The 23265-nt window shown below is 44.0% G+C and overlaps 1 protein-coding gene across 9 annotated transcripts in view; it reads right to left on the bottom strand.

Annotated features, from left to right (window-relative positions):
• The window catches only part of madd (MAP-kinase activating death domain), an 88793-nt gene that overhangs the window by 29208 nt on the left and 36320 nt on the right, over positions 1–23265 (bottom strand). For 4 of the 9 annotated variants that reach the window (XM_079497865.1, XM_079497867.1, XM_079497866.1 and 1 more), the window contains exons 12-19: positions 22457–22671; positions 21380–21639; positions 20837–20976; positions 17725–17826; positions 11088–11199; positions 10807–10866; positions 569–634; positions 98–284 (exon numbers count right to left, since the gene is read on the bottom strand). In XM_079497865.1, coding sequence (XP_079353991.1) covers positions 98–284; positions 569–634; positions 10807–10866; positions 11088–11199; positions 17725–17826; positions 20837–20976; positions 21380–21639; positions 22457–22671 — 1142 coding nt within the window. The remainder of the gene's footprint in view (positions 1–97; positions 285–568; positions 635–10806; positions 10867–11087; positions 11200–17724; positions 17827–20836; positions 20977–21379; positions 21640–22456; positions 22672–23265) is intronic. The other 5 variants (XM_079497870.1, XM_079497873.1, XM_079497868.1 and 2 more) reach the window with 4 other exon arrangements.

Genomic DNA, 23265 nt, shown 5'->3' with positions numbered 1-23265 from the left:
CATTGTGAGCTTGCAGAACGCCTATTTTTGCTAACATATTTTTGCTATAATTGTTAACATAACAGTTGCTATTATGAACATCATGTCATCAGCTCACCACGTCACGTATGACCTCTTGCCTGGCGTCCTCTTCTGATTGGATGGCTCTGTTCAGTTTGCTCAGCACAAAGACGCGTAGCTGCTCGTTCTCCAGCAGGCGGCGCACTTTCTTCATGTTGAGCCATCCCACTCCCTGTCCGTCCAGAACACTCTGCACCACCTCCTTCAGGAACTGCTGGTTCTCACTGGAGGGCAACACAACACTGACTTTAGCTCACACTGGAGAGCAACACAACACTGACTTCAGCTCACACTGGAGAGCAACACAACACTGACTTCAGCTCACACTGGAGAGCAACACAACACTGGCTTCAGCTCACACTGGAGAGCAACATGTCAAGGAATTTAGGTTGACCTGGTTGAACCTTCCAAGAAGCCCCTTTGCAGCTGTGTTTCTTATCTCTACGGCAGCTTTGATGATGGTAGGCCAGCTAGCCTGGGGAGGGTGATGCTATTTTGAGATAATTACCCCCTGTTGTAAATCGTTATATTGTCCTCTGTCCTTTTCCGCCTGTGTGGGGTGGGACTTAGGTCTCTATAAGTAAAGAGAGAATTGTGTAAGTCTGTGTGACACATGGCTGCTGGAGCTTCCATATACAATTCAACTGTTGATACATTGAAATGTAAGTCTGTGCTCACCATTGTGGTACCTCAATAATAATCACTCATTCCTCGAAACCCTGTTTGTCTCAACTTATTGTCTCTTTTCTTTTACCGACTGAGTTCCTATAGCAGATTGCATGGACATTTTGGAGGTCCAACCTCGATTTTCGGACTGGGTTGCTGTGTTGCTGCTGACGGAGTTTGGCTGCGCGGAGAAAGGTGTCCCTTGGCCAGGCAGTTTTTAGGAAATTGAGGTAAGCAGCTCCTTGTGGGGTACCTGGCAGCTTTCGCTGTGTAGCCAACTTCCGCAGTACGTATTGTCTTGTAAAAGTGCAATCTGTTTCGGAAATTCATGTGGGATTTGGTGTTTTGAGGTATTGGTGATGATTTTGTTTGTTTGTTTGTGTAGTTTGTGTTGTTAGGCATCCACAAAATAGGAGAATACTTTGTATTGCTTCTTATAGTGACAGAGGGGTATTTTTACCTGCTGCTGGTCAAAATAGGTTGGGGAACTGTTTTTATGGTTTTGCCAGACCTCAGGTGGATGGCCTAAAAAGGGAGACGAGAGTCTTGCCTTTTGTAGCTACTAACAGAAAAAGGGGGGTTGATCCTCGCCTTATGGGTCCTTTGCTAACAAGAGCATAAAATAATTGTAAAGCGCTGTATTTTTTTTAAAGAAAAGACGTAACATGAGTGAATGGTCTGTCTGTGACAGCTGATTTGAGTCTTGAGTGTGATATTGTGTGGTCTGCCTGTGTGTGTGTATGTGTGAGAGGCAGACAGTGTGAAAGAAAAAAAAAAAGAAAAAAAAGAAAAAGGAGTGATTGGAGAGAGGAAGAGAGAGTGTGAGAAAGAGTGGTGTGATTTACACTTTTCACCTTGGCATTTAGTTTTGGTGTGTTGGAATTATAAAATACTCTATTATAGATATTTTTCTGTGTCACATGTGGAGTTAAAGTAATCTTTGATGAAATAGTAGCCTAGATAGTTAAGTCTATTAACTACATTATATACATTTTATATACTGTGGGAATAAAGTAATCTTGATGAAAAAGTAACTAAAAAAATACCTCATGTGATCGGTTGAGTATCTGGATTAGGTGTTTTATTTTACCTTTTGTGTTAATATGGGTTCCTCAAACTCACGAAAGAAGGATCTACAGGGTCCTGCTAAAATTATGTATGAGAAGTTTGGGGTTAAATCGATTCAATTTGTGCCTAAGTGGCACAAAGATTTAGGATTTTCCTCAAAATGGGAGTTTCAGTCATGCCTTGCTGTTTCCTGAGAAAGAAAATGGCACAGAAATTTGAAGCAAAAATTGAAAAAGGGAAAATATCTGCTTCTGCTACACTGAATGCCAAATGGGCAAAGCAATTGAACAGTCTTAAGCAATGGGAAGATGAAGCAGACTCAAGGAAACGTGTTGAAATAATGAATACCAATGTGAAGGCTTTTGTATCTTTGAGTGCGGATGAGGCACTCATCAGCACTCAACAGAAGTGGCCAAAAGCCCTTGTAGATGAAATAACTGGGACCAAACACTATACAACTCCATTTTGCGATTATGTGACGGATTTTGATCCAACATTTCCGCAAAATGGATCGTTCGACAGGGCTCATATTGTGTTGTTGAGAGAATTGATTAATCCACCCCAACCATCAGGTCCGTCTAATTGGGATTATTCATATATGCAAGAGTGTTTCGGAGTTTGGGATACTATTGGTCGAAAGGTTAATCACACGACTGGGATTCTTAAGTCCCGTCCGAAAGCTACCATGGTCTCTGTTCATACAGTAGACGACCTGTTAGACTGCCCACCTAGGCAGCAGCCTGTGGTTTTTGGGCTCCCCCTTCCCATGCAACCAATTGCTTTAGCACTCCATGCCCCTTTGCCACCAGCTCAAATTCCAGCTGTGAGTAATTTACCTCCCCCTCAGCATGTCTCCTCTCCCCAAGCCTCAGGAGGTTTCCCTCCTCAGTATGGAGACATAATGTACCAGATTCAGAGTCAGGAGGGTGAACAACCGCCATCTCCGTTTAGTACTATGCGTGCAGGTCCTGTTTTTTCAAGACCTTACTATTCCCCTAGTCCAGATTTAAGTAAAACCAGATCGGGCCTCTCATATCAGCCCACTTTGTCACCTTTGGGTGATGATAAGATCTCTTTTTCTGCACCCATGATTGAGTGTCCAAATGGTGCAGGAGGCATTCAGAGGGTTTATAGGCCATGGAAGGTGGCTGAGTTACAGGCTATAGTTAGCTCATTACCAGATCCCAAAAACAATGGCAAGACATTTGCGAATGCCTTAAGAAAAATGGTGATGCAATGCAGCCCCACAGCAGCGGAGCTAGAGCATGTATGCATTACCAAAATGGGGTTGCTGTGGGCTGAAGTTAAGCCTGATAATTGGGACTCAGTGGCCGAATGGTCTGTAATCCCAGCGTCTCCGTATCAGACACAGCTGGGTGCTCTAGTAGCTGCGTTTGAGACTAAGTTTAAACCAGTTATAAATATGACAATGGTTAACTCATGTGTGCAAAAAGCAGGGGACACATTTGATTGTTATTTTATTAGGAAGTTGCCTGTTTTCAATTCACACAGTGGCAATGAACAGCCCGCTGACATCACAGCTGATTCTCCCTGGGAGAGGCAGTTTGTCCAGACTTTGGTTGATGGCCTTTTGCCTGAAGTAAAGACAATTTTTGTGAGACATTGTGTTGCCTGGCAGAGTGCAAGGTTGGATGAGGTGAAGAAATATTGTGTCCATGCTGATGCAGTAGTGCAGGAGGAAAAAACCCTGCAATTAAAGAAATCTAAAGTTACCTCTGACCAACTTCAAATGGCACAGTTGGACTATTATGCTCCAGGAAACAGAGGCAGGTCAGCCAGATTCACTGGCCGTGGGCGTGGCCGTGCACGTGGTAGGGGCCGAGGCAATAGATATAATAATGATGGCTTGTGTTGGACTTGCCATAAGCCAGGCCATCAGGCAAAAGATTGTGAGATGGAACCTCACGAAGAAGAATATGAGAATACGAGAAATCAGTCACGCCCCCCAGCCTCTCATGTGTCTGTGACAAAGCCTTTTGTCCGTGCACAGCAAGACTGACTAAGCCTTCATGATGACAATGACAAACAAGGGCAGAGTGAGCATGTTGGCACAAGCTGTCCTGACAAAGGTGATATTTTTTATCTTTCACCTCGCTATTTGGAGTACAAGTCTACTGATCTGCCATTTTTCCAGATAACTGTCCATGGTGTTGTTTATGACATGTTGGCCGACACAGGAGCCACGGATTCATCACTGAGGACAATGTCTGATGTTTTTCAAATGTCGGAGAAGAAAAAGACTTGTATAGGTGTCACTGGCACGCCGATCACATGCAAAATGACTCTGCCATGTCCTGTGAAATGTGAAGATTTTGGGGTTACAGATTTACAGCATTCATTTGTCATTGTTCCAGAATGCCCGGTAAATTTGGCAGGTAGAGATTTGCTGTGTGCACTAGGCTTAACCATTGTCTGTACAGAAAAGGGATTGGTCTTGAAAAAATCGGAATTGATTGATAATTTGTCGACAAGTATGGTAACCCACTCTCCGAAAACGCCGGTTTGTACATACTGTTGGAAAGTTGATGCATCTCTAGTTTCTCAGAGATTACATGATTTTGTAAAGAGTCACAGTGTTGAGAGCCTTGTGAAACATAATCCACGCACCTACGAGTGCTTGGCTTATGAGACACAGGATGTTATGGGGGACCAGTTTGAGGATTTGTGGAATGAACAACTTGACAGTGAGGAATTGTATGGTAAAAGTGTCATGGTTGCAGAGGATTTTATTGTTTTATTGGTGGAGTTGACTGAAAAGCAGAAGGAAGTGTATGGAAGGGCAGGCGCCCCTCACATTGTTCTGGCAAAATCACCTACATTCTCCAACCAGGAGATTGACATGTTGTTACAAAGACCAGAGGGTGTGGGGGAGGCAACCAGCCATCCATTTCATTGCTTGTTGACTGTCCAGAGAGTGGTACAATTTAAATCAGACCCATTTGGGCCATCCGCTGTGACACACAACTTTGTGTGTGTTGATAAGGAAATGCACCCAGCTCTAATAGGGGTTCCAAAGGAATTATGGGCTACTCACAAATATGATGTGGGTCTAATGAAAGATGCCACTCCATTAGTGGTTATTCCTAAGTCTGATTACAGACCCAATAAAAAACAATATCCGCTCCGGCCCGATGCCGAACAAGGTATGCAACCCATTATTGAGCAACTCCTAAAGGATAAAATCATAGTACCAGCCCCAACTTCGCCAGTAAATTGTCCTCTTTTACCGGTTAAAAAAGCAGATGGCCATACATGGAGGCCTGTACATGATTTGCGTTCGGTTAATGAAGCTGTTTTTGCCAGTGCACCTCTTGTACCGAATCCAGTAACTGTTTTGAATGCTATTCCTAGTGATTCATGTTGGTTTAGTGTGGTGGACTTGAGTAATGCATTTTTTTTCATTGCCTGTTGAGCCTGCATCTCAATTTTGGTTCACATTTACTTTCAAGGGAAAAAAGTACAAATGGACGAGAGTCCCTCAGGGTTTTACAGAGAGTCCCTCAGTTTTCTCTGCTGCACTGCAGGATAATTTAGCTGGATTTGTGTTCCCTGGAGGCAGTATGCTAATTTCCTTTGTTGACGATATTTTAGTCTGTTCTCCGTCTGAGGAAATTTGCACTTTGGATACGAATGCCCTGCTGAAATATTTGGCTGCACAGGGACACAAGGCATCATTTGATAAAGCCCAACTGGTGCAGCAAAGAGTGCACTATTTGGGTCATGACATTTCTGCAAATAGCCGTGCTATAAGTACAGATAGAATACAGGCAGTATTATCTATACCTAAGCCTGTAACTAAGAGGCAGCTCATTAGTTTTTTGGGCTGTACTGGATTTTGTAGACAATGGATTTGTGAGTATGCAAGGGTCGCTCAGCCCTTGTCTGACATAGTTCATGCGACTGGACTGGCTGCTAATGACTTTTTGACTTGGACCCCCGAGGCTATGGACTCTTTTGAGAAATTGAAGGGCGCTCTAGCCTCTGCTCCAGCTTTAGGAATTCCTGATTTGACAAAGGAATTCACCTTAGCAGTTGATGTGAAAGATGGATTCTATAGTGCTGTATTATTACAGCGACATGGTGATAAATTGAAACCGGTTGCATATTACTCTAAACAGCTTTCAGCTGTGGTGAGGGGTTTGCCTTTATGTGCTAGGGCGGTAGCGGGCACGGCGTCAGCCGTACAAGCGTCTTCATCTTTGGTGGCATACAGACAACTAACTGTAATGGTTCCACATGCAGTGGCAGCTATTCTTTTGCAAGCTAAGACTGCTCATCTGACTCCAGCTTCTACTTTGCATTACTATAACATTCTGAGCCTACCGAATGTTATTCTGAAAAGGTGCAATGTTTTAAATCCTGCTACGTTTCTTCCTACTGAGGAGGATGGAGAGCCTCATGATTGTTTAGCAGTGATATCTGAGGCAGTGACCCCCAGACCTGATTTGTGTAGCACGCCTCTTCTGAACCCGGAGCTGATCTATTATGTGGATGGTTCAGCCAAAAGGGTGAACGGGGGGGGGGGGGGGGTGGGGGGGCTGTTGGCTATGCTGTGGTGAGCGATCATGAGTTGGTTGAAAACGCAAGGCTACCTTCTCACCTGTCTGCACAAGCAGCGGAGCTATTTGCTCTCACAAGAGCTTGTATTTTAGCAAGCGGGAAGTCTGTTACTATTTATACAGATTCCCGGTATGCTTTTGGTGTGGTTCATGATTATGGAACTTTGTGGAGAAATAGGGGATTTCTCACTTCCCAAGGGGCGAAAATTCAACATCATCTCCTTGTTAACAACCTTCTTGAAGCTGTTCTGCTTCCGTCTCAGGTGTCTGTCTGTAGGTGTCCAGCTCATGGGAGAGTTGTGGATGCTGTGACAGAGGGCAATTCTTTTGCAGACTCTATGGCAAAAAAGGCAGCTGAGTCTAAGGAAGGCACGCTGCAGATGTTTCTTGATTCAGCTGGGGACGCGGCTGCGTCACAGCCGGATGTGTCTTTTGATCCACGGATGTCTTTGATGGAGATTCAATCTTTGGCTCTGTCTGGGGAGAAGTCGGCTTGGAGGAAACATGATGGGTGTGGGCCAGATGGGGTTTGGAGGGGGCCACATCATAAACCGTTCTTGCCTAAACGACTCTTCTCCTACATGGCGAAACTGGCGCATGGATTGGATCATGCTTCAAAACAAGGTATGATTAATCTTATAGCTCAGACCTGGGACAGCATCGGATTCACCACTACTGCGGAGAACTACTGTAAGAGATGTCTCGTGTGTGCTCAACATAACGTGGGTGAAAGCGGCGCTCCCGACGCCCTTAGCAAAAGGAGAGAGAACGCATCCGTTCTGGCCCGGTGATTGGATATTCGTGAAAGACTTCAGGAGGCGTCATTGGAATTCTCCGAGGTGGCGAGGGCCATTTGAAGTGCTGTTGACCACTCCCACTGCAGTAAAAGTGAAGGAGAGGGTGACGTGGATTCACGCATCACATTGCAAGAAGGCTCCAGCACCACAGGAAGATGTGGAAGCGAGGAGCTGTGCAGTTAGTCCTACTGCTGACCTCAGTGCTCCTAATCCTGTTGGTGCTACAGGTCCATGAAAATGAAAGTGGTGACTCTATCACTGGGAGGCAGCAACGCGACATTCATCACCCTAATCTGGCATTGAGTATGGTTGCCAGTTTTGCAATACAGATGAATTATTCCAACTGCTGGATTTGTGCACATCTCCCACATTCCACGTCAGCACCCATGTGGTTGCCAATTCCATTGACAGGAGCGGACTGGATGAAGTACAATTGGCAGGGCTTGGGTGAGGCCGTTGTGTTGAAGGAGGCTGGATGCCGCGAGGTGTCGAGCTATCGTCGGCGCCCTAACCTGTTCACTCGATTTCGTGGGCTTTTGGTACAGTACGATAAGATGTTTGATGTCATTACGGATGGGGTGAATAAGGACAAACTGCCATTCGGGTTCAATAAGACTATGCTTAACCATGTGGGAATGTTGCATGAGCCTATATTTCCTGACAATGATACGGCTGCAGAATTCCTGGTACATGTTGAGACGGTTCATGTACAGACTAATTGTACTGTGTCACAAACGCAAGGCGATCCTGCTTGTCCGCCTGTGTGTGTGCAGTTAAAGTCTGGTGGTTTCCTCGGGTGCTATTCGGAAATAGTGTGTGATCCTGTAAAAATGGAGTTCACACTGAGGCGTTTGAAATGTGAGTTTTACGACTGCCTGAAGTATGAGCAGCCGGCGGTGGTCCTTCGGACTTCTTCTGTGTATAATACTATGCCTATTGTACAGTTGGAGAATGTTTCTTACTGTTTCTCTGGGGATCAGTCCAAGACTGGGGTTAGTGTGCCTGTAGGTCAAAGTTCCTGTGATGACTTGACTATACTGCCCACTGATCTTAGTCGGCCTGATTTTCTCCCTGAGGGTGTCTATGCGGTGTGTGGAGGCACTGCCTACACCCGGCTCCCGGCTAATAGCCTTGGTGTTTGTTACTTGGCACGTGTCATTCCGATGATGAGAAGGGTGAATATTTCTGAAGTGAAGGAGGCCTATGCCCGCCATATGAAAAGGCCGGGTCGTGCTAAACGTACGCTCGCCTGGTGGCAACGTGTGTTGAGCGTTCTCATCCCTGCTTACGGAGTGTATAATTCTCAGGCAGAGCTTGCGGCTTTGTCTACTGTTCTAGAGAATCACATGAATGCGTCTGATGGTGCTATACAGGCGCTGGCTTCTGAGGTGAACGAGATTAAAACTGTCTCTTTGCAAAACAGGATGGTTTTGGATATTATGCTTGCCGATAAGGGTGGTGCCTGTCAAGTTATAGGCACTGAATGCTGTTCGTATGTTTCTGACCCCTCTCAGGCTCTGTTTAAGTTACATGAAGACACCAGAGCTGGTGTTGAGGAGTTGCATAAGGACCATGCTGGTGAGCTGTGGGGTCCATTTGCGAATATGTTTGGTGGGTTCGGTTCTACTCTGACGCGTGCTCTGGTTCTGGTTGTTATAACTGCGTTAGTTATATTTTTGGTTTTCATTTGTATTTCAGCATGTATTAGAGCAGTGATGGCGAGGGTTGTGGGTACTACTTCCGTGGTAATGGTTCAGTTGCAGGTCCCGGTGTGTGCTTGGGTGCCTCCTTTCCAGGACAGTGATATTGTTTGATCCTGTTTTGTGTTCTGGTGTGTTTTATTGTTTTATTATGTATACTGTGTTGTTGTTTTGTGCTTTTATCATGTCGTAAGCCCAAGTGGTGGTCGCTTCCCTTATGGGATGGGCCGGTGTAGGAATTTTCCCAAGATGTTACGGTGTGATGTCTGTGACAAGGGGTTTTTCGCCTATCTTTACGATGTGACGAGATGAGTGTTTATGAGGGTCTTTTAAAGTTTCAAAAGGGGGGTATTGTCAAGGAATTTAGGTTGACCTGGTTGAACCTTCCAAGAAGCCCCTTTGCAGCTGTGTTTCTTATCTCTACGGCAGCTTTCATGATGGTAGGCCAGCTAGCCTGGGGAGGTGTTTTTACAAGCCTGGGGAGGGTGATGCTATTTTGAGATAATTACCCCCTGTTGTAAATCGTTATATTGTCCTCTGTCCTTTTCCGCCTGTGTGGGGTGGGACTTAGGTCTCTATAAGTAAAGAGAGAATTGTGTAAGTCTGTGTGACACATGGCTGCTGGATGTTTCCATATACACTTCAACTGTTGATACATTGAAATGTAAGTCTGTGCTCACCATTGTGGTACCTCAATAATAATCACTCATTCCTCGAAACTCTGTTTGTCTCAACTTATTGTCTCTTTTCTTTTACCGACTGAGTTCCTATGGCAGATTGCATGGACAAGAGCAACACAACACTGACTTCAGCTCACACTGGAGAGCAACACAACACTGACTTCAGCTCACACTGGAGAGCAACACAACACTGACTTCAGCTCACACTGGAGAGCAACACAACACTGACTTCAGCTCACACTGGAGAGCAACACAACACTGACTTCAGCTCACACTGGAGAGCAACACAACACTGACTTCAGCTCACACTGGAGAGCAACACAACACTGGCTTCAGCTCACACTGGAGAGCAACACAACACTGACTTCAGCTCACACTGGAGAGCAACACAACACTGACTTCAGCTCACACTGGAGAGCAACACAACACTGGCTTCAGCTCACACTGGAGAGCAACACAACACTGACTTCAGCTCACACTGGAGAGCAACACAACACTGGCTTCAGCTCACACTGGAACCACTGCATGTCAAACATCCTCCTTTCCCTGAATTCTGAATCCAAGAAACCAACAGTCATTTAGGCCTATAGACGCCTTAAGAGACGACGTCACACTGATAAGAAACAGCATGCGCGCGCATAAGGGCTGCAGAAGAACACCACCTCTCATAAGATGCAATGGAAAAGTTCTAACTGCACTCACGTGTAAAAAATGCCCCATCAAACTTTCAGATGCTGTTTTTCTCCCAGTGTGGAGGAAGAATGATTAGGATTTTTATTGTGATCTCTCGCCCTTGAAATATATAGTCCTTGGTTTCTGTTGTGTTTGAACAATAATAGCAATTCAAAACAGTCCTCAAAACCACACTCCAGTCACGGGAGGTGCGCTCATGATCACGGCAGCAGTGCCTGTTTGTCCACAGCTGCACGCGCACCTGCAGCGCATCAAGTATAATTTATGCTTCGTCCCGCGATGGTGTCGCGCACGCAGACCTCTACGCTCACAACAGTCGCATCTGTGATGCGATATGAGCTTGTATATCAGCTGTTCTCTGTGCGCAACACTGTTGCGCTTCGAAGTATACATGTCTCCTAGGGTGCATCTCACTAGCCAACTCACAAGAGGAGGTTGAATGGACTGAAACCAGTGCTGCCCAAAACAACAGGTTTGGAGATCTGTTGGGAATTGATTACATGACAGTCACCCGTGCGCCCAGTCCCAATGTTTGTAAACAAATAATTGGTCTATACATCACCCCCAGCCAAAATAATTATAGCTGGCATATAGCTGCTGTCGGCTGGCAGATACGCATCTCCTTTTTAAAAAAAAAAACATTTTATGTTTTAAATTATTTATTTTCATAGAATGAATTCCCTACTTTGGAGTGTTGCAAGTAGCGACAATTGCGGATCTAATGGTGGTTGTAATAGCTTGCAATTTCTCAAAAAGTTAAGATTTTTACTTATAATAAAATGCCCAAAATAGTGACGGCCCGGTTGAAAGTGGTTAATAGGGTGCATTGCTGCATATTGTTACCTGGTGTTATTGATGCGGCCCTGGGGAGAGGGCGACTCCCTCTTCACTGTGGGACTGTGCTTGATGACTGAAGACTTCTGGTCCACCAGGGCCCGGGGGGCTCCTCGCGCACCTGGGGGGACGCCACAAAAAATGAGCTTATTGGACGTTTCACACACAACAGACACCAGTGATGACACAAAACACACATGGACTGCACACTGGGTTTAACTAGATAGCAGAGCAACACTACAGTAAGTGCACACGCACGCACGTGCACACACACGCATGCACGCACGCACCCACACATACACAAACACACACACACACAGGAAGTCTACTCTACAGCGGTGGTTCTCAAAACGTTTTGGACTTGGGACACTCCTGTAAATAACTTTTTCATCCAAGGCACCCCTGAATTACACTGTTAATTTCTAGAATAGTATGTCATATTACACTACGTAAACAGGCAAATCCACATAAACCTGCTATTTTTGGTGAAGAAAGTTGGCGTAGATGGAAAAAGAACAGTGCAACTCAGGTCCGTTTTACAAAGTAAATTAAACTGAAGTGATGTTGATCAATTCCAAATAATTATCAAAGTGTTCTGTGGCACCCCTGGACTTGCGTCAAGGCACCCACTTTGGGAACCACTGCTCTACAGCAGGGGTTCTCAACGTTTTTGGCCGGGGACCCCCGGAAATGCTTTGGCAATGTCTCGGGACCCCCGCCCCGCCCCCTCCCGACCCCCAATATAAATTGACTGCTACAATAACCTTAACCCATTTTGGGCGGGAACCCCTTTGTGTTTTAAGCATTATGTTATAATTTAGCTATTGAAAAATAGCAGATCTACAAGCTCGTAGGCTTGTAGGTCTGCTATTTTTTGAAAAATCGTGAAAAAAAATTAAAAAATGATTTCTTTTTTTTTAATAATTTGGGGACCCCCTAAAATAATTTGGCGACCCCCCGAGGGGTCGCGACCCACGGGTTGAGAACCCCTGCTCTACAGGACTGCTACAGCACTAAGACTGAAGAGCAGGTGGCATCTCAACCAGATGGTTAATTAGGCTTCCACACACGTTCTCTAAAATGTGAAGTCAGTTTTCATCACGCACAAATGATTCGCCTAATAGACTAGGCAATGGCATCTTAAGTCAGAGAGAACAAAATGCGTCTCCCAGTAGTGTAATTTCACTGATAATGTAAATCTCCATGACAGTATCAGTCAGGATCTGAAACTAAATAAAAATTAGATTAAGAACAATTATTTGAACTGCGGGTGGGGCAGTTACAGGTCTATAAATAGGATAATATCATGAATGCAGTTGGATCATGGATGATTAATGTGTACACGCAGTGACGTCACACGCACACACACACACACACACACACACACACACACACACACACACACACACACACACACACACACACACACACACACACACACACACACACACACACACACACACACACACACACACACACACACACACACACACACACACACACACACACACGGCAACGAGATTGGGCATCACACTTTGGCAGCAAACAGAAGTGAGATCAGATTAAAGGGATAGTGCAACTCCACCAATGATATCATGCACGGTAAACAGATGAGTGGACAAACAACAACACAACACAACATGAATAACGACAGGCGTCTTGTCTTCTATAACAGTGGTTCCAAAAGTGGGGTCCGGGGACCCCCAGGGGTCCTTGAGGGACTTCCAGAGGGTCCCCAGCAAAATGATAGTTTGGAACCAAATGGACCCTTATGGGTCTGTAACTCTGAGACTGAGAGTGTACAAATGGAACCAAATGGACCCCAACTTGACATGAAAAGGTTTGGGAACCACTGTTCTATAAGGCTGAATGAGCACGATGCACAGCCCTGCAGCAAATCCATCGTTTGGGTCTAACAGGGTTCCAGAACTGTAGGGGTTGGGACCATTGATTCACCCGAAATCAGTGGTTCTCACTCTTGTTTGGGCTCTGGATTACAAGCATATAATAACAATCCTCAAGGGCCACCCCACCCCATCTTCCCACAACTATATAATGTATATATAGTTTGTATATACAAAAGCATAGCACCGTCATTTATTTTTATAAATAATATTGAATTATTCTTAAATTAGATGAACTTGATGAAATGTTATTTAGGTACAGTATACAAACACTGAACAATGTACAGTATGAAACCCAAGTTCCTTGAGGGCAGATCCTTTAGTTCCGGCCTGAGGAGGAAATACACGCTAAACAGACGCCTGTTCATTCGGCCATATAGCCGAATGGTTAGTGAGCCTGCCTAGGACTCCACAGTCCTAGGAACGCATGTACAATAAGTGTTCCTGAGCAAGACTCTTAAACCCTAACTGTTCCCCCCCCCCCGCACTCCTCTGTGGGCACCACTCAGCTGAGTGAAGCTGAAAACTGAAGTCCCCCGTGGGATGCGATAGGTATGCATAAATAAATACATGCAGGCTCAAGGTACCTCCACATTCAATGCTGGCTTCCTGCAGAGCCAGAGAACTGCACTTTCAGCATGAGTTGGGGTTAGCTTTGGGGTTAAGGTTAATGTTAGGGTTGGGTGTCGGTTCTAGAAATGCGATTCTAGCATTTCTAGTGCAGTCTCCACCCCTGCAGGAAACTAACTCTCCACATTGGAAGATCAAGTCTCCAGAGCCTCCTGTTGTGGGCAGAGAGGGGACAGATCTTGTGACCTTAGAGCAGTGGAAGGAACCTCTTTTTGAAAGCTTTTTTTCGTGGAAAAGTGGAATATTATTTTGGTCATTGTCAAATGACAACCACCAAAAATAATTTTATATATATACATACAATATATAATAAATCAATCATTTCAATTACTTATTTGAATGAAACCAGTAGAATTTACAAGCTGGTTTCAGTTGCTATGACAAGACAAGCTTACTTTAGGATTTAATCTCATTTAGTAAAACAAAAATAAAATTAATGTATGGTCTCTACTTGAGTTTATGAAAGACATCGACAGGTGGGTGCGGGCCCAATGGATTTCTGACCAGAAGTCAACATCTGGAATGAAAGTTGTCAACACAAAATCCCCACAAAATGCCAAAAGTTCAACAAAGATCAGTCTTATAAATCAAGTCGACCTGTTGGAACTTGGAAATGTAAAATATCTCAAAACTTTGTCCAGCAGATTCCAAGGACAAGGAGATGACTACATTGTTTTTAAACGTTGCTTTCTTTCCGTGGCCATCATACCAGTAATGTGTAACATTAGGTCGCTACTCCAAGTAATATATACACAAACTACAGTAGTATGTGAACCGCACAAAGTAATACACTCAAACTACAGTATGTGAACCTCACAAAGTAATATACCCAAACTACAGTAGTATGTGAATCGCACAATGTATACTCAAACTACAGCTGTATGTGAACCGCACAAAGGTTACACGCCATAACATGGTTATGGAATTCACATCTTTGATGAGTAGGGGAGAAATGTGGTCGAAAGTGCATAGGGGAAGGTAGTGCCACAGACCCCTTTTCCTGTCAAGCTAAAATATAATGCGTGATGATGAAGACATCAGCAGGTTCAATGCAATTTCAACCAATAATGACAAGCACCTGTCAAACAGTCTTCCACATGGGTGGGCTATGAATTCATTATGCTAGACAGACACTAGAGGGTGGTGTTACTCTACAGCTTAACTCGGGTTCAACTCCGCCTGAGGTACAGTAGGAGCCCAACCCCATTTGTAAACAGTAGACAGCCAACAGTGCAGTGACATTACAGTTAGTCATAAGGGCAACAGTTACTGTGTGGTTGGTGAAATGGTGAGAGGACTGACTCTGTGCTCTACTGGAAAACGTGATGATACGTGTGTCATCATCACGTCAGGTGACTGAGGCGATGCGGGACACAACGAGGATGCTGGGAGATGTGGTTTTTGACTGGCTTGGAGAAGCATGCAGTTCAAAAAGGCAGAACCCACCTTCTCCACTCCCCGGGCCGGCCTCAGAAATTATCTCCATTAGAGAATTTAGCCCAAATACTGCACACAAAACCCAGGATTAGTGCCGGCGAAAAACAAGAGGGACAGAGAGAGAGAGAGAGAGGGGACACCGGCCCAGACACAACCAGTCTGAACATCAGCCCAGAACATAAGAGACATGCACACTCAACATGGAAGCAAACAGGACACGGTAAAACAATAATAAATGACATATAGAGAGAGACGCAACGAAAGACGGATAAAGAGATTGATGAGGTCATCATCAAGGCTTTGTTCAGAGTGGCAGATTTCTGGCCTATCCAAATTGGAATCTGATTGTTGTTGGGTTTTTTGTATTGGTGGTTTGAAATGTGATTCACGTCCGATTTCTAAAAGATGCATTTCAATCTGGGCACTCGGACACTGAAGCCCGGTTTATACTTTGTCGTATGACATTGTCGCTCACAGAAAATAGGCAATCTACAAGCTCACGGCGTGTTGCATCGTGACACGTTGTGAGCTTGTAAATTGGCCATTTTAGGCAAAAGGCCTTCGTACGACGAGAGTATACGTTGAGCGTTACACCTATGTTGCTACGTCATTACCACAGCAACCAATGCACATAGGTCTACGGTTACGTCATTACCACAGCAACCAATGCACATAGGTCTACGGTTACGTCATTACCACAGCAACCGATGCACATAGGTCTACGGTTACGTCATTACCACAGCAACCAATGCACATAGGTCTACGGTTACGTCATTACCACAGCAACCGATGCACATAGGTCTACGGTTACGTCATTACCACAGCAAACAAAAATGTATGCATCACAGCTCATCAAAGACTCCAGCAGTCACACATACAGGAATGTCAAAGGTACAGAGGAAATGGCAAGGGTACAGCTGTAGTGGCAAGGCTACAGGGGAAATGGCAAGGGCACAGGGCTAATGGCAAGGCTACAGAGGTAATGGCAAGGCTACATGGGAAATGGCAAGGGCACACTGGTAATGGCAAGGTTACAGAAGTAATTATACAGGTATATATCTATCTATCTATCTTAGCCCTAGGCTACGGATTAGGAGATAAGATAGATCTAGTAGCAAGAGCAAAACAAACTATCCACACCAGATGTAACATACCCGGGCTGTCTGGGTCTTCTGAACAACAGAGACAAAACAACACATCCAAATCAACGGAACAGAAATGTCTCTATGGCAGCTATTCCATGTGCGCTATTGAGTTAACAATGCCATGATCTGCTGAGACTTTTTTCTCTCTGAAGATGAACCCAACAACTGTCACATGTAAACATGTTAGCTGAGGAAAAACATACCGCCCCCAACAGACTTCACATTACAACACCTAAATAACAGAATGTTTTAACATACAAAGTATGGCAAAGTATAAATGAAATTATGTTCAGTTCATGTGCAAATGTCTATTATTATTTATGCTTATGCATATGCTTATAAGCACACACACACATACTCACACTGCAAGCTTGTACATTTGCCAATTTTTACAATATCGAAAATGTTGATAATTGATCATTCTTTAACACAAATCTTCTCATTTGGGGATACCGCCGGGCAAAAACACTTTCATGATGAAAAACTTTGAGAACCGCTGATCCATGCAATCTGACTTAGCATCAGAAGTGAAACGATGTCATGGGTCGGGCTCTAAAGGACACAGTGAAGTCTGTTGGAGGAGACTCAGAACTTCAGAGAGAAAAACAACTTTCATACATCCTCAATATCCTCCTTTATAATAGTGCCATAATCATCTGGTTTGACAGCCCAGAGGGGAAGAAGTCAGGCTTAATAAAAAAACACTTCAGTCCAGAGGGGAGGAAGTCAGGCTTAAAAGAAAAGAAAAGACGAGAAAATACTAATAAAAACACTTCTACAAACCTGCTTGCTCCATTTCCTCCTCTACATCAAAATCTAAATGTTCTTTAATAATTTAGAAGAAAAAATTTAATAAAATAAAAGGAAAGAAAAACATCCAATAAATATACCAACATTAAAAAAAAAGCAAACTGGAAACACATTACCGTTCAATTTAGTGGTCTCAAGCATGGCATGAAAGGTTATATTATACATTTCGAAACTCTGTTTATATTAAAACCTCACATTAATAACTATACAACTCAAACAATAGCTGACTACTTTCAATACCTGACAGTGTACTGCATTATTAATATTGTGAGGATTATAAAAAAACGAAATCATTAGAACTATAAGTGTGGGAGAAAAGAGCTACATCCTAAAATACTTTCTCCAACCTTGAACTTTGGTTTGATCGGCTTCCCCAACCCCTGCTTAAACTAACCAATTAAACCCTATATACTTAGTTGACCCGACTCTCTCCGGGCGGTACTCTCATTTCCACTCTACGCTAAATATATTTGCCAAAAATAGCCGCTCTACAAGCTTACAACACGTAGATAAGATATTTTATTACCGAAAGTTCACCCCAGAAACAGGGCGCTAGGGTTAACTTGTGTGGTTATAACTTTCTAATGAAAATAATAATTTAGTGGATTAATAAATACAGCCTACAAGCAGCAGATGACAGAATGATATGAGACAATAATAATGATAACAACAATAACAAACGGCAGATCAAAAGGTTGTTAGATCGGGCATGCTTAGTACCTTTAAGACTGGGGAAGGGCGTGGCTTTCTCCCTCGCCGCTTTGTTGGGAATAGCTAGGTTGGACAAACTGAAACTAGTGCCATGGTTCTTGTACAGATTACCTGTGTTTGATTATCAGAAATCATAAAGATGATTAAAAATCAGGGATGATTAGAATCAAAATGTGTGATCAGAAATAAAACATATCGTCGCTGTCGGGCAGAAACCTTGCTGTTGTTTATTACTATATTATATTTTGTTTTGTGACAGTGTCGCTGCGAAAGCATCGGATCTACAAGCTCACAACATATATGTGATAATGTGATGTGTTGAGAGCTTGTAGACCTTCTATTGGGGGGGGGGGGAGAGAGAGAGAGAGAGAGAGAGAGGGGGAGAGAATGCCCAAAATAAGTGTCTGTGGGTTGAACACAGGCTCTTTTTTTCCCCATTTCCTGAAAAGTAACAGTTTTGTACATATAAGGTTTCCACCTGAAAGCGACAATATGCTAATTAAACACATGACTGCGTGTGAGCGATTCCCAAGCCAGTCGAGCTCAAAACCCGACACCAAACGCTGCCTGAGACAAGCAGAGGGAGGGCTCACTTTGGTTCACATGATAGAGCCTATTCCATTGGTTCTCAAAGTGGGGGGCCGGCAAATCATTTAATATAGCAACACAATCATTTTCCAATGGGGGTCCACAGCCAAATACAAATCAATTTGGGGGGAGTTAATTTGAAAATCTATGCCTTTTGCTGTACCCCACACACGCACGCACGCACGCACGCACGCACGCACGCACGCACGCACACACGCACGCACGCACGCACGATACTGTGTGAACCACAACGAGTGCTCCCGCCCTCCACAGAACTGGTTTGGGAATCTCTGAAGGTGCGTTTCCATAAAGCCTTTTTTTTGCGCATTAAGGTTCTTTCGCAAAATCTCCTGGATGGAAACACCTCAAAATGCGCATAAGTCTGCATTTTTCGCAAAAACACTTTTTCGCTAGAAGGTGGCGGATTTTGGGGCTATATCGAAAAAGTGAAATGCGCAAATGGGTTATGGAAACACTTGCGGAAAATATTTCGAATTAGAAAGCATTGAACTCACATTATATCGCTTTTAACAGTTGGAAAAGAAAAAAACACACGCGATGGTGAGTATAGTGGACTTGTGGAGTGATCGAACGGGAGGGTGGGTGGGATGTGGATACATAAATTATTAAATTTACACACTCGAGTCTCGAAGCCTCTGCCTGCAGGCTGAGGCTCTTTTGCTCTCCCCGGTGAGGGCGTTCGCCGTTGATCATGAAGTTAGATCGGTGATATTTCTCCTAAACAGCTCGGAACGAAACGGACGAGAGGAGACTAGTCAAAATGGAAATGTACTGTCAAGTCGCAGGGCAGGGGTCCCGATCGTCCCTGTACTTTGAAAACGAAACTATACCAGCCCCTGTCTAGACAAAAACACACGCCTATTTATTTAACAGACAGCCTGTTTGAAAGACAGCCTGTCCCAGTGGCCCATCTGGACAGCGGACTTCATGCAGACCAACTTGAATAGCCTAAAAGAACGTCAAATGCACCGTGGTGTATTGCAAGTGTGTGTGTTTGTGTGTGTGTGTGTGTGTGTGACATGATCAAATAATCGTGTAAGATTATCCTGTAGTGTGATGCAGATGCTATCAGATTTCAGACATCAAACGGTAAAATAAATGTCATAATATGCGCCTCTCTGCGCGTCTCACTTGACTGGCAAAATAGCGCCATCTAGGCCTACTGCTTATTTAATATCTCCAAAGAAGCGCATTTTGTCAGTGGATGGAAACAAGAAAAATACGCTTTTCTTTTTTCGAATTACTTATTCGCTTCCTATTTTCGAAATGTTTTGATGGAAACCCACCTACTGATGCAGAACAATGAACATACTTCAAAGGTTAATGCAAGCTGCTAAATGAAAATGAAAATGACTTGTTGAAGTGGCTCCTGAACCGGCAGTTATCACACGCTCGATGCATTGCAGAGCCAAACTACATTTTGATTGATTCATTGACGTCTTTACTGGCAAGATGCATGATTATGCATAAACAAATTTCATACATAATAGGATAAACCACAATAGAGAGCGTATTTCCATTGGAGGCCTTTACATTTGGGTTTAATGTTAAAACGGTTAAGTTAGAGATGGTTGAGTGTAGTTAGGTTTGGTCTGGTTAAGGTCAGGGTAAAGCCAAATGTATGCTCAGTCACGCGACGATCACACACCGAAAATAGTCAATTGCAATGCGTCTGCGACACGTTATGAGCTTACAGCTTAAGGCTCTGTTAGGCCGGACAGGTTCAGGAGCCACCGTCACTGAATGATTCAGCACAAACTCTTCAATAACGTCGCAGGTTTGGATGAGTTGACATCAGTGGTTCTCAAAAGTGAGGTCCAGGGACCCTCAGGGTTCATTTAGGGGGGTTCCAAATGGACCCTTAACCCATTTTGACCAGACGTCAAAAAGAAAATTATATATATATATATATATATATTCAAATATTTGTGCCGCATTTTTACAATTTTTCAAAAATAGCAGACCTACAAGCTCATAGCGCGCCACCGAGTGGCGCGCTATGAGCTTTTAAATCTGCTATTTTTCAATAGCTAAAGTATAACATAATGCTTAAAACACCAAAAGGGGTTCCCAGATATTGTTCCCAGATATTGAACCAGACCACAGGTGTGTGTATGGAACCAAATCCAACCCTTACATGGGTCCATTTGGTTCCATGTGTACACTCACTGTCAGCGTTATGGGGGTCCTTGAAATTAAAACGTTTGAGAACCACTGGTATAATTAAATACATTAAAAGTTGTGGCCTATTTTGCAGGAGACAAAAATCACAGAAAAGGCTCTCGCCTAAAGAATCATGTCATGAGTTTGTGAGAATAGGTAATACAGTAGGTAGATTAGCAGTGTTTTTCTATTGGGTTATATCTTTAAAAACAACGTGGCAATCTGTTATGCAACTACAATTGTATTGATTGGGTTTTTGATTAAATCAAACGTTTCCCTCTTTGAAGAGGCAAATATAATATATAGTATCGCAGTATCGCAACAACGTATTGCATTTCATTGTACTCACTGGCAAAGTTCATCAGGCCTGTCAGGCCATCCCCGCTGTTGTTGGAGATGGTGGAGTTGGGGGAGCTGTTGTGGGAGTCGCCCTCTCCGTCCGACTCCCCAGGAAGCCTCAGGCTGCTGGGGCGTAGAGGCCTCTGGGTCCTGGAACGTCCCATGCACAAAAAAAACAGTCATGCCTCTACCACTCACAAATATGTTGTAACCAATGGTGTAAAAAGTAGGCCTACTACATTTGTTATCAGTATCAATACTGCAATGTAGTACTGCTACAGTATGTAATGCTATTTTCAAATGGCAAAAATGGAATTATGTATGGCTTACAGTAAGTGGTTAATGTATGTTTTGTAATAATAATCCAATCGTACAAACTGAAGTCTTCAAATAATTAAAAAGTATAATATTTAAAGAGTAAAAGTATAATATTTGCCTTTGAGAGAAGTAAAAGTATTGAAAATTGGAAATACTCCAGTAAAGTAATTATATGTCAAAATGTTACTTAAGTACAGTACTTGAGTAAATGTATTTAGTAACTTTAACAACCCACTTGTTGCCGTTGAGGCTCTGGTTGAAGCGAGGGGTGTAGGACTCCACTTGCTCCTCGGCGTCTGGGTCGTCCTCGGAGGGGAACCCGTACTGGGGCTCAAAGTAAGGGTTGTCGTACTCCGGCTTCTTGCTTCCCGGCGCCGTTGGAACTGGCGGCATGGTGGGGGCGGCAGCGGGTCTGGGGCAGAACGGCTGGGGGACGGGGTTCTGTAAGGCGGCACTGGGTGAAGCCTCCATTTCACCTGGCTCCACCGCCTGCTCCTGAAAAACAAACAACATTCCATATTGCATCGTATTTTAGTATTTTGTTCGATTCCCGCCGGGGGCGCTGTTGGCGCTCTATACTGCCTCCCCCTGGGGGAGGCAATATAGCCGGGGGACACATGAACCAGAGCACCTGACGGAGGGAAAAGGAACTGGTTGGAATAACGTGTTCCTTCCACGTGCTACGTTCTACTAGGGAAACTCCCCCCGGTCAGGTGATAAGAAGCGGCCTGCTCACTCTTCATGCGTTGAAGGAAGCATGAGCTCAGTTCGGGGCTCTCCCCAGGTTGGCAGAGGGAGTGTAGCGTCCAGGATTACAGTTTAGGCAATTGAAAAATGTTTTTTTTTAAGTTTGCTCTTCCCACTTACTTTCCTCCCACTAATTCCATGTCAAAGGCTGGAAGGATTTCTTCAATTACTTCTTCTTTAATTATTTAGGTTCTTTCATTATTAATTGAGGAGTGGGGATGTTGGTTGTGTAAAGGTTACTAGACCAGTAGGTTGCTAGAAGTGTAAACAAATGGTGTCACTGGTAGGTGGGTTTCTGAACTGTCCACATCACTCCTCTCTAAGTATATGAAGGTTGGAAATGGGTGAAGTGCTCCTTAAATTAAGTGCAGTAGTCCAGTAAATGTGCTCTACTGTCAACCACAGGTCATTAGAGATGTTCAAATGTTCACAAAAAAAAATGTTTTTTTCAGAGAATTTAGGTCAGGATTTAGAAGGTGTTTTAGAATCAGCCTCAGGTCTACACGGGTTACATTATTTTGTTAAGTACAAGCTCATGACGGTGGACATCATGTAGGTGACATACGTGGTTGACTCCCTGGATGACGGTGCTGGGACTGGAGCTGGCCGTTGTGCTGGAGCTGGAGCGGAGAGGCTGTGCGTCCGACGGCTCGGCGGCTCCCTCCACTCCCGATGCTGGTCCGTCCGGGACATGACCGTCCCTGAACTCCTGGATGTCCTGGAACTCCACCTCGCTAGCGTCCCCCAGTGCAGCGTGGGTAGGGGGGTCCTGGTCCAAGCCTAGAGATGTTAACACGTTAACATGTTTCAACAGTGACGAGAACATGCGTCGTTCGACTAAATCACCACATTATAAACAGCTTTTTTTTTAAATGATGTATATCATTGCTGGCACCTGGCAGGGAGAAACATCATATTCTTATATCCATATTTTACTTTTTGTAACACATGTAAAAGTTTGATGCTTTATTATTATCATTCTAATAAATTGCAGACTGAGGATGTAATGAAAAGGGTATCTTTGAAAGACAAAAAGGTCCTGCACACTGTCAGACAAAAATATGTTGCTCTTTATTAGGTTGACGTTTCGGTCGCTTGGACCTTCATCAGGACAGACAACAGACAAGCTTGTCTGTCCTGATGAAGGTCTAAGCTAGACCTCTTGTGTCTTTCAAAGATACCCTTTCCATTATGCTGAGCTATTGCCCTCAGTCTGTATTTGCTATAAAGACTGAGGATGTAACCTTTGCTCTAAAACTCTAATCTTAAATACCACTGTGTCAAGCACCGAAAATAGCCAATCTACAAGTGTGCCACCTGCGATGAGTTGGTAGATCATTTGGTTGCTCAACCACAGCGTGCAACTAGGTATAA

The sequence above is a fragment of the Electrona antarctica genome (assembly GCF_951216825.1).
Source record: "Electrona antarctica genome assembly, chromosome: 3".
Lineage (NCBI taxonomy): Eukaryota > Metazoa > Chordata > Actinopteri > Myctophiformes > Myctophidae > Electrona > Electrona antarctica.
The sequence above is the reverse complement of the archived record's forward strand: the minus strand, read 5'-3'. Positions and strand labels throughout refer to the sequence as shown.